Source organism: Pseudopipra pipra, chromosome 5 (assembly GCF_036250125.1).
Source record: "Pseudopipra pipra isolate bDixPip1 chromosome 5, bDixPip1.hap1, whole genome shotgun sequence".
NCBI classification, from domain to species: Eukaryota; Metazoa; Chordata; class Aves; order Passeriformes; family Pipridae; genus Pseudopipra; species Pseudopipra pipra.
In genome coordinates, this window is record NC_087553.1 from 4,191,695 (window position 1) to 4,215,745 (window position 24,051).

The 24,051-nt window shown below is 44.7% G+C and overlaps 1 protein-coding gene and 1 long non-coding RNA gene across 20 annotated transcripts in view; both read left to right on the plus strand.

Annotated features, from left to right (window-relative positions):
- Window positions 1–24,051, plus strand: part of PPFIBP1 (PPFIA binding protein 1) — a 93,776-nt gene that overhangs the window by 27,601 nt on the left and 42,124 nt on the right. For 12 of the 19 annotated variants that reach the window (XM_064654197.1, XM_064654205.1, XM_064654202.1 and 9 more), the window contains exons 1-3: window positions 17,531–17,788; window positions 21,555–21,716; window positions 23,390–23,595. In XM_064654197.1, coding sequence (XP_064510267.1) covers window positions 21,653–21,716; window positions 23,390–23,595 — 270 coding nt within the window. In that variant the 5' untranslated portion in view covers window positions 17,531–17,788; window positions 21,555–21,652. Of the gene's footprint in view, window positions 1–14,478; window positions 14,610–17,529; window positions 17,789–21,554; window positions 21,717–23,389; window positions 23,596–24,051 lie in introns of those variants that run through there. The other 7 variants (XM_064654203.1, XM_064654208.1, XM_064654212.1 and 4 more) reach the window with 3 other exon arrangements.
- LOC135414008 (uncharacterized) overlaps window positions 1–24,051 on the plus strand; it is a 220,626-nt gene that overhangs the window by 24,744 nt on the left and 171,831 nt on the right. The gene's annotated exons all lie outside the window — the stretch shown is intronic.

Consider the following 24,051-nt stretch of genomic DNA (forward strand, 5'->3'; position numbering starts at 1 on the left):
GTTAAAACTTCTTTATTTTCAGGAATTCTAGCTTTTTATAAAGGTGCTTTGGAGCACTGGGCAATGTTAAGACAGTTTAGTCCTCTTGGGGAGAACAAGTAATGTGCTTGGTGCAGAGGAGCATGGAAATCACAAGGAGAATTTCTTCATCTTTCTTTAGAAAATCTCCTGGCTGCTTCTCTGCAGGCTCTCAGAGGTTCCCTGGCCACCTTCTGACTGGTTTCAGATGCCTTGTTTGATAAACTTTCAGGCAAAAGCCTTGCATGGCTTATAACACAACTTTATTCTGGGCATGCCCTGCTGGTGAAGGCGGTGGAGAAAGCAGCTGTCTCCAGCCACGTGCTCTTTTTAGGGGATGCAAAATTTTGCAGAGCCTTTTTTAGGGGCTCAAGATTTAGCTCCAAGATTATATTTAGTTTTTGATGGGTGGGACAGATATCCTGGTGCCTTAGATGAGACCTTCAACAATGGACAGCAGCACCAAGGTACCGCAGCCAGTATTTTTATTTTCATTTTCCTTGCATCTCTTATGTATCTGATATTTGTCCTTTGTTACTTGTGAGCTGACTTTTTAAGGATCTGAGTGTGGCTTTTCATGAATCTGGATGTTTTTCTGTCGCTGGGCTTGGGAGGCCCTCAAGGCTGAGTTGGGACCTGGACCTTGCAGCAGTGATATGAAGGACTTTGCAGGGAATCAATGCTTGTGGTGGGGTCTTTGTGTCTCTCCTTTGTCATCTAACAGCTTCTCTCACTAGACTTTGATTTCAGCTGCTTACAAGAAATGTCAGCAGCTCAGCATATGGGGAGCTGCATGTTCCCCTCAGGCTGTTCTATTGTGTTTATTTTGTTAATTTTGTGTTTTGTAATTGCTGATGCCCTGACCAAGGAATTTTGCTGAGATGCTTTAGTATCTCTAGGTGTTGTTACTTAGGTATTTGAAATTAAGAGAAGGAGGGAGCTACCTGACTACTTGCATACCTCTTCCTTCTCATTTTCCTCCTCATCAAAACTCAGGGAAATTCTCAGCTGTGGGAAGAATTGCTCAGCAGAGCCTTGAGTTGGATATTCCTTGGAGCACCATCGACCCAAATCCGACACAGCAGTCCCAAGATTAAAGAGGACTTTTTCTGCCATCACCTTTTTGTGGCTGCAGTTGTGCCAAGCACGAGAATAGAGGGCAGGGTTGTTTGGGATTAATGTTTTTTCATGCTTCCTCATAACTGTTTGCAAGCAGCAAAGAGAAGGGAGGAGCTGTTATGTGTTGCAGGTTGATCACAAATCACAAACTCCATGGGCACTCAAGAGTAGGGAAGTCTCAGGAGAGGGAAAAGGGTGGTGAGAGAGGGGACATCAGCATGAAAGGAAGGAGGGAAAAAGTGGCAAGTGGCAGCCAGAAGGTGATCAGGGGCAGGTACTGGGATGGTACTTGAGCCGGTGTGGTTCTCCATGGTGAACTTGATTGTTACTCTCCCGGTTTTATTGGTGTGACTAAGAAATTGCATTCTGAAATAACCTAAGTATTTTTCTGTTTGAAGATCTTAAATTTGCACCTTCCTTGTTAAACCTGCCTGCCCAGCTTCTATATCCCCACACCCTCAGGTGTAAACCTGGTGTGGTAGCCGGGCTTCTTGTTGCCTCCTCTTTTATAGTTTTACTTGGTGTAGTATGTTTATAGTAACATGACTCTGGGATTCAGTGTGGGTTTGGGAAAGGCTAGGATCAGCAGGACAGGGGGTGATCTTTGATTGCAGATTTAAGCTGTATGTGTGGACATTTAAGGGAAGCCACCTCAGCTGATGTTTCAGTGCCGTGGTTTAAGCCCAGCTCACACCTCGGCCCCACGCCCTCACCAGTGGGATCAGGGAGAGAATCAGAACAGTAAAAGTGGGAAAAAAAGTGGAAAAACTTGTGAATTGAGATTAAGGCAGTTTGATAGGTAAAGCAAAACAAGGAATTCATTCCCCACTTCCCATGGGCAGGCAGGTGTTCAGCCAGGAAAGCCGGGCTCCATGATATATAACGCTAACTCAGGAAGGCAAACACCATCACTCCAAATGTCTCCCCTTCCCTCTTCCCCCCCCCTCCACACTTTATATACTGATTGTGATGCCATATGGTATGGAATGTCCCTTTGGCCAGTTAGGGTCAGCTTGTCCTGGCTGTGTCCCCTCCCAACTCCCTGTGCATCCTCAGCCCCCTTGCTGGTGGGTTGGGGTGAGGAACAGAACCAGCTTTGACACTGTGTGAGCCCTGCTCAGCAAGAACTGAAACATCCCTGTGTTATCAATGCTGGTTCCAGCACCAATCCAAACTGTAGTAGCCCATACCAGCTTCTCTGAAGGAAATTAACTCTATCCCAGGCAAAATCAGCACGTTCAGGAGGAAGGTGTGTTGGGCAGGATGGCAGCAGGTACGTGGGACCAGCTGGGGCATCCCTGGGCTGGCAGGTGATAGCCCAGGTGAGTGGATGGCTCTTACCCAGAGGGACTTGGACAGGGCTTTGTTTTTTTACCACTGTCATTGCTGAGAACTTCTACAGTCTTGAGTGGAAAACCAGCTGTTGTTTTTTCAGCTCTCCTCACTTCAAATTGGCAGGTTACCCTTTTCTCCTGTTTTTGAGAGGCTGAGATGACCCTGACCAAGTTTGACAAGTGATAACCAGGGAGCCTGGCTGGGTTCTCCTGCGTGATTAAAGCTGCAAGCTGGCCCTCTGAACTTCACAAGGCAGTAGCTTCCAGACTGATGTATCTGGAAAATACCAAGTAGTTAGGTGACAAGGTGTGAAAGGCAAGGAGCTCTGTGTCCAATCTCCCCAAGCTTTCCTGTTTGTCCCAGGGAGGCTCAGATCCATATTGCATTAAATTGATGTTTATCTACTTATCTGCTGGCCAAGCCCATACACTCTAGATGTTCTCTTATCTCAAAACCAGAGATGCACCTGCAATTGTCCCTTCAGGATTTGGAAGCTTTTTTGCTAAAATCGTCTGTCTACCAGTGTTTTCAAGGACATGTCACACTTGGAAATCATGGTATTAAAATAATTGCCTTTGAAATGAAGGGAGGGTCATGTGCCCTACATCGGAAATTCCTCTTAGTGCTTATTAATCCGGTATATAAATGTCATGGCTTACATCCACAGGGTGTTTATATTGAATTTTTAGCTGTATCAGTAGCTCTTGCTCTTCAGAATAAATGCCATATAATCTGATAATGAGCAATATTCTCAATTTAGAAACAAAAAATAGGACACAGACAAATCTGAGTTACTGTAAGAAAATAGGAAATAGCCTTACCTTATGAGGGGAGAGCAAATCCAATGTAGTTTTTAGTGTAATGGTAAGGCCAGAGAATTCCATCTGTTTCCTTAGGGGATAGCACAATGACTGCCTGATTCTCCTCTGGAATACCTGTACTGAGGTGTGTAATGAGGGGGTAGTTGGGAAACACCCTTCTTTCCTCACCCTGAGTAGATCAGCGCACACCAATTGGAGGTAGAGAAAGCAGTGGGAATTTCAGCTTATCCCCCCTGCCCCATCCCCTGGTTTGAGGGAGATGAAGTTGTTCCTCTTGAGATCTCCAGTGAGCAGCACTGCCAAGGCCAAGATGTGCATTTTGGGAGCAGAATCATTCTTGCTGTGGCAGGTGGGCATCATCCAAGAGCTTGGAAGTCTGAAACAGCTTCCTTGCTTAACCAAGCCAACAGTCCCACACCTGGAGGAGGTTCCTTTTCTTAGCAACTGTTCTTAAATAACAGCAATGAAATTAATAGTCATAAAAGCATCAGTAGCTAATATTAGTCAGTGCGTGATAAACTAACGATGCTAATACTGCAGCCTCTCCCTGCAGGCTGGTGACTGAGTGGCCAGTGTTTGTTTTGCCCCTCACCATGGGTGGCAAAGGCTGTTAACTTCTAGCTGAGGTGCTGTTTGTGTGCTGGGCAGGTGGGTGAACTTTGTCCCAAACTCCCAGTTGCTTCGGTGGAGGCTTTCCCCAGCTTGTCCTGTTGATGTTGGTGTCACCATGATGATGGTGCGACACTGAACCAGAGTGATCTGCAGCAAGACCCATATTGGAAGAGAACATGTCTTCGTTGCAGACTTGATGTGAGTTTTGGAACTTCAGTGTTTCCCCGGGCCCAAACACACCCCTACACCCCCACTGCCACTGGAGTGGGTTCTGGTACTACCTCTAAGTGGAGAAGGAGGGAAGGTTGTAGCCACAAGGATCAGGATGTTTGTGGAGAGTTGCTCATGTTCTGTCTGTGGCAGAAATGTCTGGCTGCTGATAGTCCGACGTCAGTCAAGGTGAGGAGAGCTGGTGTTTCACTGTGGACCTTACACAGAGGGCTGATACTACTGAAAGCACCCACAGGTCACACAAACCTGGCAGGATCTGTGTTTTGAGGTCCTGTTTTGGTCACTTATGTCAGTGCTAAACATGTTCCCAGTATCATTGGTTTCAGTGGCATTAAAAAAGCATGCTTGACATCAAATGTGGGCTTGTACAACAACTTTCTGATCTCAGGCTGGGTGGGTCTTGCTGCAAAGCTCCTGTGCCGACGGAGAGACTGTCTCTGTTTCAGGCTGTGGCTCTGCTCAGCTGTCAATCCAATTTAAGGGGACCACATTATAAACACTGTGAAACGCTGAGCTGGTGTAAAGCTGCTTTGCTGATAAGGAGCTGTTCAGAATATTTGGAGAGTTTGGCTCTGCTGTGGACCTGGGCAACCATTGCTGGCTGCACTCCCAGGGCCCAGTGCCAGGGGTTTTTTGGCTGCTGTGCCCCCTTGACTGGATGCCGAGTGACCCAAGGCTTGGTGTGCCCTGGCTGTTGCGGTGCCTGAGGGACTCCAGGTGAGGGCAGTGGTGAAGTAGCGTCCTGGTTCTGCCATCTGGGCAGCAAACAGCCCTCTCTGTCCATGTGGGGGCAGGAAATAGGGTGGAGTACCCCATCAGGTTGCTGGGAAAACCAAAACCGAGCTGAGGGCAACTCTGGTTCCCTTTGCATCTGTTCCCAGCTCCCAGCAGGAGGTGAAAATCTGAGAGGTGGGAGATGCCACACCTCTTTCTGGGGAAAAGCATTGTTGTCTGTCAGTGTTTCAGCCCCAGAATAGTCTGGCAATGGAGCAAACTCCCATTTTACAAGTGCTCACAGGAGCCTCTTCGTGGATTTGGTTGCTTTTGGTCCAAGACCTCAGCACAGATTTCCACAATTGCTCCTTTTCCCGTTTCTGTTTTCCCTTTCCCACCCTGTCCTTCTTGGTACAACAATGGGATAGTGTTTATTCTTCCCTTGCGGATTTGGACACTAATGGAATTTATAGAATTATAGAATGGTTTGGGTTGGAAGGGACATTAAAGATCATCTCATTCTAACCCCCTGCCATGGGCAGGGACACCTTCCACCAGCCCAGGTTGCTCAGAGCCCCATCCAACCTGGCCTTGCACACTTCCGGGGGTGGGGCAGCCGCAGCTTCTCTGGGCAACCTGTACCAGGGCCTCCCCACCCTCCCAGGGAAGAATTTCTCCCTAATATCCAATCTAAACCTGCTCTCTGTCAATTTGAAGTCATTGCCCCTTGTCCTGTCACCACAGTTCCTGATGAACAGTCCCTCTCCATCTTCCTTGTAGGCCCCTTCAAATACTGGAAGGTGCTCTGAGGTCTCCATGAGACCTTCTCTTCTCATATTTGTTTTATCAACAGGGTGTGTGGTTGCATCCTGTGAATATTTAGAGTAGCCAGCCTTGCCTTCACCTGTGTGTTCCTGCTCCTTTATAACCTGTCTTAGAATTTCCTGTAGGGACCTAATTTGCAGCTGTGGTATTGTGTGCCCTGGGTGGCTCCAGCAAGCGCTCCTCTAGGTCAGATGTCTGGTGCCAGGCAGTTTCTTGGTGTGATATTAAGGTGTGCTTCCCTATTCCATGGGTTGTTGTCAGCCAGTGATAATCCCCTGTCACTAAAGGCAAGGACAGCTCTGCTTTGAGCTGCTGGAGTAGCTGCCTGTTGGGAGGATGGGGAAGAGAAGCCCCTCGACATTGTTGCATCAGAAGGACTGTGAGTGCAGTCAGTTGTGACAGCAAGGAGCTGTGTAGGTACGCAGCAAACAGCAGTTATGGCCTGCGTCTGTCTCCCTGAATGCCTCTGCTATCTGATCAGTTGTCAACATCTGTTAATTCCTGCTGCCACAAAACATGCAGGCACTTCTGAGGGTTGTGTTATTAAGAGTGTGTGCTGTGTATAATTTACAGTGTGTTGTGACAGCCCTGATCTGCGCCATGGAGCGCTGACATACAGCTGAGTTCCGATCTCCTGTGTTATCCAGAGTGAGTTTAGAGCCTTGCTGGCATTACAGCAGGAGAGGAGATGTGTGTGGTCATGTTCCCCTCATCAGATATTTGCATGGGGCTCTTTGGAGCACAGAGCTGCTGGCCTGCAGCCACGCCGGCATCTTGGGAGCTTGTCAGATCTTGCAAGCAAAGGAGTACCAGGCTGGGTTACAGTTCTTGGACAAGAAACTTCCAAGGAACAGGCTGCTGATGCAGAGATACCAGAGACGTCCTTGTCTTGGGGTGCCATGTGTGTTCTGACACGCAGGCTGAATGTGTTTTTCCGTTTTTGTTGTTACTTGGTATTTTCTGACTTCAGAACAGCACCATTATATTCTAGTGTGGTGAGAACAAACACCGGATTCTCCTCTCCCCCAGTTGTAAAGGATTTGCAGTTCAGTTGTTTGAAATCTGCAGGGGGGTGTAGCATTGGTTATTGATAACAGTTGCTCAGTCACAAGTTGAATATCCACCTGCACTGCGCACGGTTTAAGTGCAGCTCCACACTGCTCCTAGAGAAACCTGGATGCTATCTCCACATGGAGCACTGTCTTTTTCCCTCCTGGTGCAAAGTTCCCCCGAGTGAGACGTTTCCACAGATGAGAATTTCACACAGGTAGTTGAACACATGCTCTGCTAACCCATTCAAACAGCCCTGAAGGCTCCAGAGGAAAAGGAGTCCCAGCTCAGGTGAGCAGCTTTTAACCTAAGCCCTTCAGGGGGACTGGTTTAGCTAAACTGTCTCTTTTGATTTAATGCCCAGATTATTTCACCTTTATGTCTGTCTTCATTGAGTTCTCGAGTTTGGCAGCTGGAATTAGGAAAATAGTGTCTCTCTCACAGCATGGAGTTGGCAGACTGCTGTGTAGAGGTCCAGAATTGTTGACCCCACCTAAGATGGAAATTTCCTGCCTTGGACCACACTGCTGGAGTACCAGGAGAGGTAGGCAGTGTAGGCAGCATAAGCACTGTAGTCCTACCTGATTATAAACCACAAGGGAACATAGACAAAGTCAACCTCTGCAAAGAAGCCCCAAATGCCGGTGGTATCTTTCCAAAGTCACACCATTGCCACAGTGGCATCAACACAGGATGCAGGATTTGGGGACTGTTCTCCAGAGTGCTGAGTTGGAAGAGGGTGGCCAAAACCGGGAGTGCTCTCCAGGACAGAGGACAGGGTTGGTATTTTAGGGTAGAAACAGCAGTTAAAGTTTCTTTTCCTTAAACAAAGACATTTTCATAAATCATAAGCAACTTTTGCCTGAGTAACGTAAAAGTAGGTCTGCAGAAGCTTTGAAATGGTCACAGAAAGGTCAAGAGTGTGACAACATCAGCTCATTGATACTGAGACACAATAATGCAGCAGAGGGAATTAAACCCCTGCTGTTTGGAAGTATTTAATCAGCTGACAGTACTGCTTCAGATCTTGCATCTTGTAAAATACAGCATATCACATTACTTCATCTTGAGTAGAGCTCCACTTTCTTTTTAAAGATAATTTAAATAGAATATTAAGAGAGAGGAGAGGAAAAAAAAAAAACAAAAAACAAAAAACCCCAAACCAGAGCACAGAAATGGCAATTTAGTATTCTTGACATTTCTCAGAAAGCTGCTTAAGATTATCCCCTTAAAACAGCAGATTTCGCCTGCAAGTCGAGTGCAGGAGCAGGAACTGATATTTCATTAAAATATTAGGAGAGGCCTGAATGCATTTATGATCCTTGAGACATTTGGAACTGTCAGAAGTTTGAATAAAGGGCAAAAAGCAAATCCCCAAAAGCTAACTGCATAACTCTGATACCTCCACTGCCAGAGATGTGCTTGTTACCACGTAGAGATATATTCCTGGCATTTTTTCCCCTCCTTTTTTCTAAATGTACTTGTGCAACCTTTTGTTTTAATGTTGGATGTTGAATCAGAATTTAGATAAACTGGGTTCATGATTACTGTTATACATTGTTATATTTATGGCCAGATGGACTTTTGTCCAAAAATGTACCAAAATTGATGAAAAAAGAGGAAACAGTGGCTTTCCCAAGGATCTACCACGTAGACCATGCTTTTTAAATTTTCTTTAGTAGAGTTGAAATTATTCTGGTTATTTTCTTTTTCTCTCACCTCACAACATCAAGGAGTTGGGCTTCTGCAAAGATTCTTTACTTTAGCTTAAAAAACAGAGTAAGAAAAGTTGGGAGATCAAAAGATAATCTGTTGGGTAAGGTCTCTAACAGCAGGATTAGTTGTGTAGAGCATGTTGCTGTTTCATTTTAGAAAGCACTACTTTGACACTTCTATTAAACTTGTATTTTAAGGCAACAAGTTTAATATTACCCACCTGTATTTTCCACTCAGATTGTATTGCAATAAATCCTACACTCAGACAAGTAGAAAGAAACCCTTGTTTTAAATTTCTAACCTTCAGTAACTTTTTGAGGTAATGCATTTTCCAATGGGGGGAAACTGTGGTTAATGAAATAGAGGAGTTGGACCCAATGAGCTTTGTGGGTCCCTTCCAACTCAGAATATTCCGTGATTGTGTGAAGTGTGGGGGGAATTACAGGAACACCCAATTGTGCCAACTTGAGCACACAGTTGGAGTGTCTGATCTTCAAAGTTTGTCTCAGAGAAGTCCTAGTTTTGTAGCATTTAAGCACTTGGAGCTTCCTTGTAGTCTGGCTAGTCCAGGGGAGGCTGCCAAGATGATCAAAGGAATGGAGCACCTTTCCTGTGAGGAAAGGCTGAGAGAGTTGGGATTGTTCAGCCTGGAGAAGAGAAGGCTTTGGGGTGACCTAATTGTGGCCTTCCAGGATCTGAAGGGAGCCCAAAAGGAAAATGGAGAGAGACTATTTCCAGGGCTCTAGAGTGACAGGACAAGGGGGAATGGCTTCAAACTGACAGTCAGTAGGTTTAGATTGGATATTGGGAGGAAATTCTTCCCTGGGAGGGTGGGGAGGCCCTGGCACAGGTTGCCCAGAGAAGCTGTGGCTGCCCCATCCCTGGAAGTGTCCAAGGCCAGGTTAGATGGGGCTCTGAGCAACCTGGGCTAGTGGAAGGTGTCCCTGCCCATGGCAGGGAGTTGGAATGAGATGATCTTTAATGTCCCTTCCAACCCAATCCATTCTGTGATTCTGTGATAGTAATTGATTTGGAAAAAAACCAAGAGTTTATCAGCAAGACCTGAACTTCTCTGAAGTAAAATACCAGTGGTAGCTATATCCTACCAGCAAATCCTTGGAGTGGCTGAATCCACCTACCTAAGTGGCAGTTTCGTACTGTAAGGAGGGTGCTGGCTTGTAGGGTTTTTGCAGCCCTGCTGGAGTGGTGGGTGCAGCAGTGGGTTTTTCTATGAGCAATTCAGTGCATTTGTGATCCAGAGCTGTCCCCATTTCTGTCCAGGGACTGAAGTGGCAGCCTCACATAGCTCTTCAAACACCTCTGCTGCAGGCTGTTTCCATATAGTGCTAAATAAATGGTGAGCTGTCCCCCAGAGGAGCTGTGCTATGTGTGCATATGTGTGATGATTTACATGCTGCAATAAGGAATGTTTCTTTTCCTAAACAGGGCTGAAGCTGTAGTTCTGTTGTATATGTAAAGTAAACATTTGAGCCATTTTGGGATTTACTTTTCCCATTTTAAACAGCAGGATCATCGTGGTTGAGGCCTTGGCATCACCAGTGTCTTCTGCAAGCCCAGACTAGACTTGTCTCAGTGCTTTTTCATGTGCATCAGAGTAAGATCCTCCTCTGAGGGAGGATCCCTTCCCAACTTTAGCCAGGGAAACAAAATCTGTAGTCATTGAGAGATAAATATAACCCCCCAGAAACAGTCCCTCCAGTGATGGTCTGTAATACAGCCCCAAAAAGGGAAATACAGGGGCAATAGGTTTTAAAATAGTTATTTTTATAGCTCTCTTATATGTGAACCAAGAATCAACATTTTTAAAAGTTCTTTAGGGCTTGAGAACAAGTAAAACTTATCTCCAGGTCTCCATATATACCATGAAGGATTTGACCCCAGATGTTCATGTGGCTTGAAGGAAGCTGGTGGTGATTAGAAAATGTAATGATTTGTTTAATTATTTCTGTTTAACTCTGTTATTTGGGGTGGAGTGTTTAGGGGTTTGTTTTGGTTTTTTTTTGGTGGGGGTTTTTTGGCATGGTAGTAGAGGACAAGTTCTAGGACCTTCCTTTTTCGGCTGATGCCCTGTTTCTGTTTGACCTTTGGTACATGAAGAACTCCTCCTTGGCCAGCTGATACAGTGAAAATGGGTGTATAGTTAACATATACCTTTCTACAACACTGAGTCTTGCCCCCCTGCCCCCCAAAGGTTGGGAAAGTGTGAAACACTTTAAATGTCTGCTTCTTTTAGCATCAGACATCTCATTTGGTTTGTGTGTAAGCAGGAAAACTTTGAAGTGTGGTTGAAATACAAAGGGAAAGTACTTCAAAGAAATATAACTGTTTTAAGTATATCTGATCCCTTGAGGTTTTTGAAGTTTTATCTTGAGATTATATGTTCAGAGGAAGATTTATATGGAAATACTGAGGGTTTTTAATTCATCCAAACCAGGATGAGTGTTGGCATTCATTGAACTGTTCCGTGCTAGTTTTAGCTTCGCACCATGGCAGGCAAGTGATACTTCACCTTCTCTCTGCCCTGCCAGTGTCCCTGACACTGTAAGTCTCCAAAGCAAAAGTCTGCTACAGAGGGAGACTTGTTCCTTACCGTTATCCCATGAGCAGCAGAAATCCCTGGATGTGGCTGAACAAACCCACAGTGTGTTAAACTGCCCAAACTTCTGCTTGGCATCAGTCACTCTCCTGGAGTTGAGTCCACAGTGGTCCTTGGTGCTGCATTACAAGTTCTAATAAATATCTTGAACTTTGGGAGAGTTCAGCTCTTGAATCTGAGCCTTTTTTAGGGTTGGGCGTCCACTCCTGTACAAGCATGCCCAGCTGTGCTGGAAGAGGGGGGTTGTTGTTTTTCCTTTTGGCAAAGAAGGATTCTGGCATCAAAGGTTTTAATTGCAGGAATTATATCAGCAGTTCCTAGTGCTCAAGGGGGTGTGTGTGTGCAGGAGGGGCTAATTAGATATGTATAAATAATGGGCTAGGCAGAGCTTTTAATCCTGCATATATTGTTCTACCCTTGCCATCATCTGTTACTGTGGGACTTTGGAAAGTTAGAAAACTATAAAGTTACACAAGAACCACTTTTTCCCAGTGCAACTGTGAAACAACAGTGAGGTTACTTTTGGTCTTTTTATGTCATAAAAGCATCTTTCAATTAAAATATTATTAAATTACTTTTATTGTTTTTGAAAGTTTAATTAGATCTGTAGGTTGAGGGGAGCGACACAGTTAAGCAGCCTGAGATCTTTTTTTTTCCTCTGTTGCAGACTTAAAAAACCCCCAAGTGAGGTGATCCTGCTTTCCCATGCCTTGCTTCCCTTCCATGCCTTACTATGTTTCATGTCAAAAAAGGACCTTTCTGTGTTCAAACTTTCAGGACATTTGTAGATCCCAAAACTTCCTTCAGCAACCATGTGCTTTTCTTTCTGAACAAAAACTAATATCTCAGTGGAATTACTTCTCTGGAAGATATCAAGTTTTTAGAGAGTTTATGGGGTAAAATTGGAGAGTCTGTAAACCTGACTGGCTTAAACATGTGGTGGATACCCTTCAGTATCAGCCATGGTCATATTATCCTTATCCATGGAACCCTCCAGTCCACCCCAGGGTTGTTTCTATTCCCCTGGCACTAATATCCTTGTCTTGTGAGCTCCTCTGAGCCCCAGGCACAGCTCAGCCTCTGCTCCACTGAGTTTTTTAACCTTGGGTGCTGCTGGAGGGCAAAGGGCACCAAGGCATGAAAACATCTTTCTGCGAGGTGGTGAGGAGGTATGAGTCTGACAAAAAGAAAAACAGGTTGAGATGGGATGGAGAAGACATCTTTTTGGTTCCTCAAGTTGATAGCACGTGGCTTTTGACCTTTGTCTCTCGTCACTGGAAGTTGGGTGTTGAAAAAGCAAGCCAAAATCGACAGCGCTCTGTCCCCTGGCTGGAAAAAAAGAGACTTAAAAAAATCTTTGCTTGCTCCAGTGTTACTGAAATCCCTGGTGTGGCAGTTTGAGCCACATTAGAAATCCAGAATCCAATTTCCAGGCTTCCCCCCACCCACAATTTATCCCAACACCAAAGAGAAAACTTTCAGGCCAGAGGCTTCTATAGGGGAAGGGGGAAGTATATGCATTTATTTACACAAATAAATACTATACAAACTAAAGGCAACTATATATATATATATATTACATTTCTATCAGTCCTTTTAAGCCCCTCCCTTTAACTTTAGTCCAGGAGAAGCCTTCCAAGGCTGATATGTAACACAGTCTCTCTCTCTCTCTCGTGGGAGTGTTCGGGGCCCCTGAACACTCCCCCCCCCCCCCCCCAACCTTCAGCTGTTTGCCAAAGTCTTTCTCCTCACGAAGTCCAAGAAGGTAGCTTTGAGTCCTTTCTCCTCGGTCCTGTGTGTCATTTCTGCTGTATGATCTCTCTCAGTCTCATACCTCGGTTTGCTGTTGCTGTAGTGTAGCTTATCATAGTAGGCATTTGGAATCTTCATTCCTCTAAGTCAGTTTTTGGCTGCCCCCAGTCAAACTCGGCAGGGCAACTCCCGAGCCTCTTAGCCCGTCTCCAGTTTCGCCCGAGATTCTTCTCCCGAGCGCCGAGCTGTTTCATTACCAGCCCGTCCACTTGGCTCTGCTCCAATGCTGAGCCTCTCCTCCACTTTACAGCGGAGGGAAAGAAAAGGCCCCCCTCCACAGCTTAACTGCAGAAAGGGGGGGGGGAAGAGGGCTTGGCTGCAAGGCCTACCTCTCTCCTCTTACCTCAGGTGCTGTGAGTCGTGTCCCTCACAAACACTCACTCTAAATGCTGCCTCTAACTCTGTCCTAGGCAGAGTTGGGGGGCCGCAGGGCTCCCCTCTCCCCCGGAGGGGGAAAGAAGGAGCCCAGCCACCCCCTGGCCTTCTCCACCCACACGCAGCAGACACCAACAGAGGACTGCCAACAGCTTCTGGTGGCTGTGTATATATGATTTTTAGCAGAAGCGAACAACATGGACAGTGACTGGCTCTCCAGGGAACACTGCCCTGGCACCCAATCACCTCTGAGCCCCCGACTCCTGGGGGGGCCATCTCAAACCATGACACCTGGTTATGAGTCTCGGGGCTGTGCTTGCCCAAGGGACTGGAGAGTCCCAGGGACTTGGATTCCCAGTTGTATTCCCTAAACACAGGCTGTTTGCAAAGCTCAAACAGGAGTTATTGGCAGAGGGCTTTAGTTTGGGAGAAGATGAAAAGGTCCACCAGCTTTTGAGGAGAACAAGAGAAAACCAGAGGGAAAATGGGCCTACAATTATTGTTTCTCACTTCCCTCCATATTTTTTTCTCTTTAAAATTCAGTCCCATTCCATTATGAGGGGAAAAAAAATTCCTTAACCATGTTGAATTTTACCCTTTCTAATTTTTAAAATGCCAAGAGGAGAGAGCTGGCAAATCATGGAATATCAGGGGATTATTGGTGTTGCAACGGTGGTTCTGGCAACTTCAAGTTCTCAGAGAACACAAGTCTTTGAAAAATGAAAGTATCCTCACACGCAGAGCATGTGCTTCAGATACCACACTCTTCTTTTACATATTACTCCTGAAAGGTAGATCTTAAGACAGCAAAATCTGAGGCAGATAGAAGGGGGAGGATGCAATGTATACACAGATTTTCTACATGTAACAGTTGATGCTGCAAAATTACACGGTGTTGGGTTTTTTGTTGTTTTCTACAGACCTTTATTAAAACACTGTTCAAGGTGAACGTATTTTATTTACTGGTGAGTGCTCTCTACTTTTGCCTTGTGCAGTGACAACACTGAGAGGGTGGATCTGGAAACTCGTAGACTTGAAGGCCCAAAATCTAAAACCTTTCAAATCTGGAGGTTTGTGAATTTGACCCTTGGACCCAGTCCATTAAAAGAAAGTGGCACAAGCTATGAAATTGTGTCTAAATGTAGTTCAGTGCTCAGGATTTGGTGGTTCTTAACCTATTTTTAAGAATTACCTTTTGGACTCTCACCTAACAGTGCCTCTTTTGTTCTGTAGCCTTTGCGGTGACAGTGTGTCAGTAACATGTTGCCTGGGGAATGTGAGGCATTTCCTTGCTTGCATGAGAAGTCTTGGAGTGAGGAATGAATATCTCAATTGTTTTTCTAATAAGAGGACCCAAACAAAAGGTGAGAAAATAATGTATTGTTTCTCAGACTCTGTAAGGTGAGTCAGTAGTTGAAGATTATGAAATAGTTAACCTTGACACAGGAATGACCTGAATGAAGTGTATCTGTGGGGTTTTTTATTTTTGCAAGTCTCCATTTGACCTTGAAATGCTTGTGAGAAAAGAGTGAAAGTGAGTCTGAGGAGGGTTTGGAGGCAGGTATTGGCATTCCAGGGCTGCTGTACAGGGAAGGAGCTGCATCCCTGCCATCCAGCAATCACAGAGCCCACTTGTGCATCACAAAACAACACAACCTGTCAAGTTTTGAAAATTCCTTTCGATTGCAACACGAAAAGAAGAAAAAAAAGAGCTGCTGGAGAATAGGGTGGCAGAGATAAGCAAGCAGAATGATTTCAGTACTGCAGACCAAAATAAAGGGTTTGCTTTGTAACGGGAGACGAGTAAGCCATAAAACTTGACTCAGAGACTTTGGGTGTTTATATAAGCTGTTTGCTGTGTATGCTTCTCAGTCAGAGTATCTGAAGGATGCTTGTCTTGGCAAGGCTTAGCTTTTGATTTACGACTAATGTGTTTAACAAATTTTAAGGCAAAGTGCAGAATGCACGAAGCTGGTTGGTAGTAAAAATTGCTGTGTGATTTGAAATAAGTTTTTCCCAGGTATAAACAGTTACATCTTGGAAGGGCTTCTGTGCTTTATGCTCTCAAAACACTTTTAAGTCGTTTCTGTGGCCTGGTAACTTTTATCTCAAGGCGTTTCTTACATGCTGTGGGATGGGCTTCTATCCTCAGTGTGCTTCCATTCATTTTTATCAGTTAAAGGAAATAAATAATGTTTGTTGTGTAATAAAGAAATAATGAAATTCAGGGAACAAAGAAAGGATCTGGACTTAGGGAACAAAGGGACATTTGTTACCCTTTTTGCAGTCCTGCGTCATAGGAGAATGGTATTGCTTTGATGTCACTGCTCAGCAAATTCAAAAAGAAAATTATTTATGGATATAAAAATAAATAGACATTATCAGTTTAAAGTGAGCCTTTGCCAACATTTGGGTTGGTTTTATCTGTAATAATGTTTATCCTTTTTGCATGGTTGAGTGTTGGGCTCTTGGAGGGTGCTGAGCCCAGCACTGCTGGGCTCCTGCTTCAGGGACAGGGATCCTTGTAGCCATCTTCCCAAAATGGAGCACTTGGACATGGAAGGACCAGCCAGATGATGTGTCTGGTCTCTCTTTCTGCCTCTGCCTGTTAAGCCATTGTTGGATTGAGAGCTCAGGTACCTGCTGGGAAGAACCAAGCAGAGAGCAGCTGCTCCACACCTCTGGAAAGGGGGGCAGTGTCTAAATTACTCGGCCAAAAGCTCATCTGGGCCCTAACTAGTTTCCTCTCACTGCCTCATGCTCAGATATTTCTCTATGTTATTGTCATTAAGATATGCAATATGTTCAACAAGAATCCATTTTCTTTTTTAGTTTCTTCTTTCAGGCCTGGACGGAATGAAATGGAGTTGGTTTTACATTAAAAGAAATGTTAATGACTCTTAGTGTAAATGATCTGAATATATTCATTAGTAAGTGTTGAACTGCTACTGACTGGTGGCACTGTAGTTGAGCATCTTCAAAACATCCCATGAGAAACTGTGCCAGAGATTGAGACTGAATTCATTTGAAACAATTTTTAATTTTGATTGAAATGTGTTTTGCAAATAATCCTCTCTGTGTTTATGTTTCTCTTCTTGCCTTCCAGAAGACAAATAGATGTGTCTGAAATGACATTTGTCTTCATGAAGTAGAACTTTATTTTATAAAAATTAATTGCTAAGGGTGTATTGTTTTAGTGTCGTGAGGCAAGAAAGATGAATTCAGAAGTTGCTTTAGACCTCTCCTGCAGTCATCTCGTAGATGTAGGACTGAGAATGCAGGACATGGATTTTGACAGCATCTGGGGTTTTACTTTTGCTATAGAACAGAATAACCCTCCCCATGAAAGATGACTGCAATTTCTTAGCTTTTTCGTTTGACTTTCATGGTAGAGTGGAGGGTGATAGCCTGATCTTGGGGGTCCTTTTTTAACGCTCCCTAACAAGCCCTAATCAAGATTTTTAAGTTCTGTACATCAAAATTTCCTGGCTTAAGAAGCTTTTGCGTGTGAATGGGAGAGCTGGGAAACTCAAACCATCCCTCTTACTGCATCATGTCATAACAAAAACCTGGAGCTGATGCTTTATTTCCCAACACTGAGCATTTGCAGCCCATGTACAGAGAGAGGAAGGAGGGTGGGACAAAAGGGAAGCCCCTGCCCTTCCTCAGGGAGGTCACATCCAGGGCACGGTGTGTCCTTTGGCCTTCAGACCTGCCGGCAGCTGATCCTCCCAAGCTCTGGGAACCTCTGGGTTTTAAAGGCTGGTGCGTTTTGCAGGTGGACATCCAGGATAAGACCACCCCCAAAACAACAACAAAAATAGGCTTGAGGATGTTGCCCCTTGATGCCTCTGTGTGTGTTGTTTGATCTAGAGAAGAGGCAGCCTCTGGATGGGAAAACTATCATTTCCTACATATGTAAAATGCTTAAGTGCTTTTTTTTTCCCCTCTTCTTTTTGAAGTCTGCCATCTTAATTAAATATCTGATTTTGAAATCCATATTCAGGCAGCATCCAACAGACTGCAGTTCCATTCACAAAGCCCCTTGTTTTTTGTTTTTGTTTTTTTCCCCTGGCTTTCCTCGTGTTTATTTGCAGGGCAGCATTTTGTTTTCTCTGTGAGCTGTTTGGAAAATGTCTTCACAAGCGCTGTAGCCAGAGGGTTTGTATGTCATTCAAAAATAAAAATAAAAAATCTCCACCTACTGAAAAGTGAACAGCACAGCCCTAGCAACCAGCTGGTGCTTTCCAACCAGAGGAAGGGACGTTAAACAAGTAAGACCAAATTACATCTTCTCTTTGGCCAGGGATGCTGTAGAAATGCCAGCTAGTGATAAGATTAATCCTAACTGAGAGTGGAGAGAGCTGCATTTGTGGTTTATTTTATTTTTTTCATAGTGGGTTGTAAATATAGCCTTGACAAAGCAGTTCTTGTCGGCATGAGCAAGGTGTTCAGCTGGGAGCTCTACAAGGGGGACCAGCCTCTCTAAAAACACCCCCCCCCCCCCCCCCCCCCATCTTGCACTGGTTGTGCACACAGGAAGGTAAGTGTTGTTTTCTTGGAAAGCAAGGAAGTTATTTGAAATAGTTTGACGGACAGGGAGGGCACTGTCAGTGCTTCCCTCTCAGGTGTGTTGTCGATGACGTTGTGCCAGGGGTGGATTTCATGCATCTGTCTCCTCTGTGCACCTTGATATCTCATCCATCTGCCGTGTCTTAGATCCATCTGTCTTAAAATCATGATTCCCCCCCCCTTTTTTTTTCCCTTCCTGCTTTTGTGGTTGAAGGAAATTTAAACTGCTTGTCATCATTAGCTATTCCTTATTTTCCTAAGGAGCTCCACTGCACTCCTCCAAGATGGATTTTCATTCATGTTACCTGTGTGGTTTTCCTTAATCACTGCCAAGAAAAAAAAACAACCCGAAGTCTTGAGTGTTCTCTTATGTTTTATGTGTATTAGACCAAAGCCATAAAGAGGAAAGAATGGAACATACATATGGGGAAAGCCATGCTGTGTTAGTGGCCAGCTGAGGCTCCTCTCAAAGTTTGGGAAGTCACAGGCAGCCTTGATGTCCCTCAGTAGGCACAAGGAATAACCACTGGTGTTTAATTATTATTGTCCTCTTTCCTGTAGTGCACTGATTTATGAGTTGCGTTTCTTTGGCTCCCCCTGCTCCCACTCTTCCCACCCTCTTCCTCCTGCAGTCTGTTGTCTGTTCTGGTGTTCTGCAGTTTGGTTCTTTGGTCTGCTGGGGTACGAGGTCCCATTTCCTCTCTGCCCATCCATGTGCTGGTAATGGTGTGCAAAGCCCCAAAATGATTCTATGCCTTTCCCAGGGAAGGACTCTTCCAACATTATTTTCCTATCACAGCAATTTTACTTCCTGACTGCTGGATGGGCTGCACTGTGCTGGGAAGGTGGCCAGAGCAGGATGTGCTGTTCCAGGCTGATTTTCAATGACCACTTTAGGACCAAATAACCGGAGAAATAGGATTTTTTGTTGTATCATCTCCAGCTGTTCGGCTTGGGGGCTTTTTGTTCTTTCTCATTTCACCTCTCCAAGTTTCTCAGCTGTAGGCTCGGTCAGGCTGCTGACAGATGCTCTGTGAATGGTTTTTGGAGATTGGTGTGTTTGCAGGGACTTGCTTCAGTAAGTTTTATCTTAAAATTGCTCTCAGCAGCATAGCTCCTTTGGCAGAAGCAGTGGAGGAAGCTCTGTGCAGACTGACAAGTATCTTTCCTTGGAAGTAGAGCCAGGTAAGAGTGGAATAGATGCTGGAGATCTCTTGGATCCTTTTAGCACCACTGTCTGCCACTGCTGTTCTCGTCAGCACAGCTGTCCTAGGGTTTTTGGCAACCATGGACAAACCCTTTGTTTAGGAAAAGCAAGGAGTGCTTTTTTTGGAAACGTGAGGGGTGATTGTGCCTGGATGTAGTGCAAGGATGGTGCCTACGAGCCATGGCTTTATTATGCAAGTGTAAATTAGCAGTTCCTTGTCTCCAGCTCATGTATTTCCTAGACAGAAGATGAGAAGCCAGGGATGCCCTGTGATTATGGAACACTCTGTTCCTTTGTGTGTTTTTAGCCTCCAGGAGGCTTTTCCTGAGCAGCCTCCTCAGTATTTAATGCTGTATTTAATGCTTGATCATGACCTGCGCTGGACACACTGATAGTGAGGTGGGAAGGCACCACTGGAGGTCTCCAGCCCTTCCCCTGCCCAAAGTAGGGATTCCCAGGGCAGGCTGCACCACACAGGATCCAGGCAGGCTGTGAGTGGCTACAAGGATGGAGAGCTCAAAAGGGCAGCCCTTTCAGTGCTTGCCAGTCTTCAGGAACAAAACTTTTAAAAATAGGGGTTTTTTATTTAGTTTTTTTTCCTTCCCCGTTTTTAAGTCTTAAGTGGAATTTCCTGAGTTTTAATGTGTGCCCATTGCCTCTTGTCATGTCACTGGGCACCAGTGAGAAGAGCCTGTTTCTGCCTTCTTTACTCCCCCATCAAGTATTTCTGCAAATTGCAGGCACTCCTGATTCCCAGACATTAATTGACTGTTGCAGGTTTGTGGTTGCTTTGCACTGTTGGTCCTTCTTCACTTAAAACTGTGAGGAAGTCAGTGTTTTGCCTGGGGGCAGCAGCAGCCCCAGACTGTCCATGTGCCCTTCGCCCTCAGAGGGAAATCCACCACAGATCTTCACACTCTGCCTTCACAGACACCCATATTTGAGCAGGACCTGATTATCAGAGCCAGAAAATCCTAAAGCAGAAAAAAACAGACTATCTTTAATAATGTTGAAGTGAATGTATTTGCAAAAGCTGCATTTTCTGCTCATTTTTATCAGGCACTAAACCAAATGTCTTGTAGGATCTGTATATTTTACTGGTTGAAGGTGAAGGTTTACATTGTGTTTAAAATCAGGCTTCCTTCTTGAAGGCTGAAGGTCTTCAGTAACAATGCTGCAGCATTTTTTAAGATTTGCACCATCTTAACTTACAGGTATTTTGACTGTTTCAATTCTCTTGGCCCTTCTGACTCTGACAACTAAATAACAAAGCAAGGCCTTTGCCAAAAATGCAGCCGCCTTTGTGCTGTCATTCAAAAATCACCTTAGGATTTGGATCTACTTCATGTAATCAAAGTGTTGTTATGGAAGATGAAATGTTCGTTGGCATTTTAAGAATAGCATTTCAGCAAAAGCCAGCTGGCAGCCTCCAATAAGAGCTACTTCCCAGCTGGGTCAAACCAATAAGGTGACTCACAAGAGGGAAAATTCAGTTTATACCATGAATTTTTGTTTTGCTTTGTTTTTTAGTAGACTCTTTTTCAGGACTTCTGCCAGAGATGCTGTGAAAAACTTTCTTAATTGCTTATGTTGGGGCAAATGTCAGCAGCAGTGTGGCCTAATACAAAACCCAAATGGCAGGGCATGCAAAGGTTAAAGCGAGTTTTCCTTCCTGGTGTTTCTTTAGCTTTGTTCCCTAACTATATTTATGGCAGAACAGTCTCACATGCCTTAGATGAAAGCCAAGGCAATCTGGGCTATTTTGGTGGTTTGTGTGTCCCTTGTGCTGGGATAGAGAGATTGGGAATTCCTCTGGCCTATGCAGCTCCACTGCAGCCAAGTTCCTAAGCACCTGCTTAACTTGTAGCACATCAGGATTTCAGGTCTAGTTCACCTGCCCAAGCAACATGTTTGCTTTTCCAGACTCTGCTGGAAATACTCCTTTGGGGACCACCTCTGGCTTTTAAGAGTTTGAGGGTAAGATCAGGTAAAAATCTTTTTAGGAGTTTGAGGGTAAAAATGCAATCATTGTTAGAGTGTGAATCTGCTAAACTCAGAGCAACATCTTGGCAGGATACTCTTTGCCTGTACACTAAATCCACTGAGTCATGGCCATGTGAGATATTCTGCCTACAAGCAAATAGTTGCATACCTGGAAATTCTGGATTGTCAGATATCCAAAAATCTTCACCAAGTGGTCAGAATCCTCTTTTTCTATACCTGCAAACTCTTGGGGAGGAAAATATAGCAGGCACATACTTGGTTTATTGCTGAGATGCAGCTTCCTTTTAGTGACAGAAGTGTCTCCTGTGTGAGCTCCTGGAAGTGCCATGTGGGATTTCAATGGCATGGACCTGTGGGCAGAGCAGACCATGGGCTGATCAACAGTAGCATCTGGGTCATCAGGTTGGAGCTTTGATTCCTTGGTGCCAGTTCCTGCCTGGTGGTGAACACCTCTTGGTCTTCTGCTGGTCAGCAAACGATGTCTGAATTCAGAGAACACACAGTGAAATGAAATTGTCTTTTGCAGATTAAATTGCAGACTTGAGAGTTTGGACCCAGCTCACGCACCCGGTGTTTTCTTGCTCCTTATGGTGTAGCTGGTGATTGTTCCTGAGAAGAGAAAAGATGATGAGTGATGCAAGTGACATGCTGGCTGCGGCTCTGGAGCAGATGGATGGCATCATAGCAGGTAAAAACTTGGGGCAGCTGGCTCCTTTTGCTTTTTGGGTCCTCCCTTCTCAGGAGGACAGAGTTTCAGGCTGAGAATGGGATGTGCTTGTAATTGGTTTAGCTCTGAAGAGTTAAAACATGACTTGAATTTTCTTTTTCTTTTTTTTTTTTTTTTTCAAAATTGGAATGCTTTGGCTCCAAATATTTGGCTTGGACCTACCTTGAACATGTGAATTTTTTTATAAGTACCTGTAAATTGTAAGTGACCCTAGGAGAGGCATCACAAAGAATACAACCTCTGCTTTTTTAGTGAGTTAGAAAATAAAGTACACAACACAGAGGAGCAAAGCAGCAAGAATCTAATGGTTTAATCCTGTTCCAGCAGAGCTGTGCAAACAGCTACCCTAACTGAAAAAAAAATTCTGCAAGTATAGCAACACAGTTATAAAGTTTTTAATAGTTCCACTTAAATAATTCCCCTTCGGGAAAAAATAATCGTACAGTGCATGGTTTGTTTGAACAACGACTCTTCTCTGCAGTTTTCCTGAAGATCTTAAGGACACATGGCAGGAACAAATGTAAAGAGGATTCAGTTTGATCATAATGATCTCTAAAAATACATATAAGCTGTGACTTTAGTAATTTCCATAAGTAGACACTGGTATTTGGATCCAGTCAAGTATTTGTGTTTCCAAGAGCCTGAGTTAGTAATGGCAGGATGAAGCTTAATATAAAAACAAAATGTGATGTTGGAATGTTTAAGTCACCACAGACTTCATTTACCCATGTCTCTGGACAGCCCTATAAAGTAATATAACAAAGGGGTATCAGCTCCTGTGCTGTTGTGGGGATTTTTTTTCTCCTTATTTTTTTTAAAGGGAGTTTAGTGGAATACTTGGATTTTTGTGGCTTGCCAGATGAAATGAATGAAAGTTCATGGAGGTGCATATCGCTGTAGTTTCTAAAAGTTGACAGTGCAAATGAAGGTCTGTCATGAACACATCTCATTGTGCCGAGGTATTACAGAATTAAGGTCACAAAATCAGTGTACTGGAATTATAGTTGGAATTAGCTAGGTTGACTTAAATCAACCTTAATCTTGAATTCATACTTTCCCTTCTTACTTAATATGTAGCAACTTCTAATGTAGGTCAAATATACATACTGTGGGTTTATGCAAATGAGAGAATTTTCTCTTTATTAACATGCAAATGTCAGTGCTACCATGTCAAATTGCTGGGTTTGAAATCTATTGCCGTGGAGGAGTGATTTGGTCTTTTTATTTATCTTTGTATTTTCCTTTATTCTTTTAAAAAATTGAAATTCCTTATAGCAGCATAACATATTCCTACATGAAAAATGCAGGGCATGGTTTCCTCTGGACACCATTACTGCCTGCCTGGGATCATTCAATCTCTACAGGGTGACTCAGGGAGTGTGTTCTCTCCAGCATACCTTTTGTTTCCGATACATCCTGGGGAGATTTGAACCCACGGGCACGGCTGTGGCGTTCCCAGCCCTTGTGGATCAGCCCACCTCCTTCCTGCTGGAGCTTTCACAAATGCGTGGGCAGAATCCAGCCCCAGCGCTGAGTTTGGCTGGAATAAACTCCTGCCAGGAACAACCACTGCCATTTCCCAGCGTCCTTCCCGCTTTCCTGGTGTTGACACCGTGTGGTTTTGCTCCTTCCAGGTTCCAAGGCTCTGGAATATTCCAACGGCATCTTTGACTGCCAGTCCCCCACCTCCCCCTTTATGGGGGGTCTGCGGGCACTGCACCTGGTGGAGGATTTGCGGGGATTGCTGGAGATGATGGAAGCGGATGAGAGAGAAGGACTGCGCTGCCAGATCCCAGACTCCACGGCGGAGGCTCTGATCGAGTGGCTCCAAAGTCAGATGGTACAGTCTCACCCTGTCCTACCCCCTAACAGGCTCATTTTGTGTCTTAGCTAGACTGGCTCTGCTTTATGCAGGTATTAAAAAAGTTTGGAGTAAGTTTTGGGCAAGCAGAGGGAAGAGATTTTGGGTTGGAGGTGCTGCTGTGGCGCCTTGGAAAAGCTGGTGCTCAAATACCTGTTGCGATGGGTTGGGCTCTGCTTTCTTTGATGGGAAAACAGAGGGAGCAAAAAATATTTGGTCACTGCTGTTTCATCTCGGAGGGCTGGGGAAAGACATTTTTATAAGAATCAGATGCTTAGGTGGAGGGAAAAAGTTTCTTTCAAAGGAGGGCAACCAAGATGGGGAAGGGCCTTGAGGGGAAGCCATGTGAGGACACTGAGGGCACTTGGTGTGTTCAGCTGGAGGAGACTGAGGGGAGACCTCACTGCAGTTACAACTTCCTTGGGAGGGGAAGAG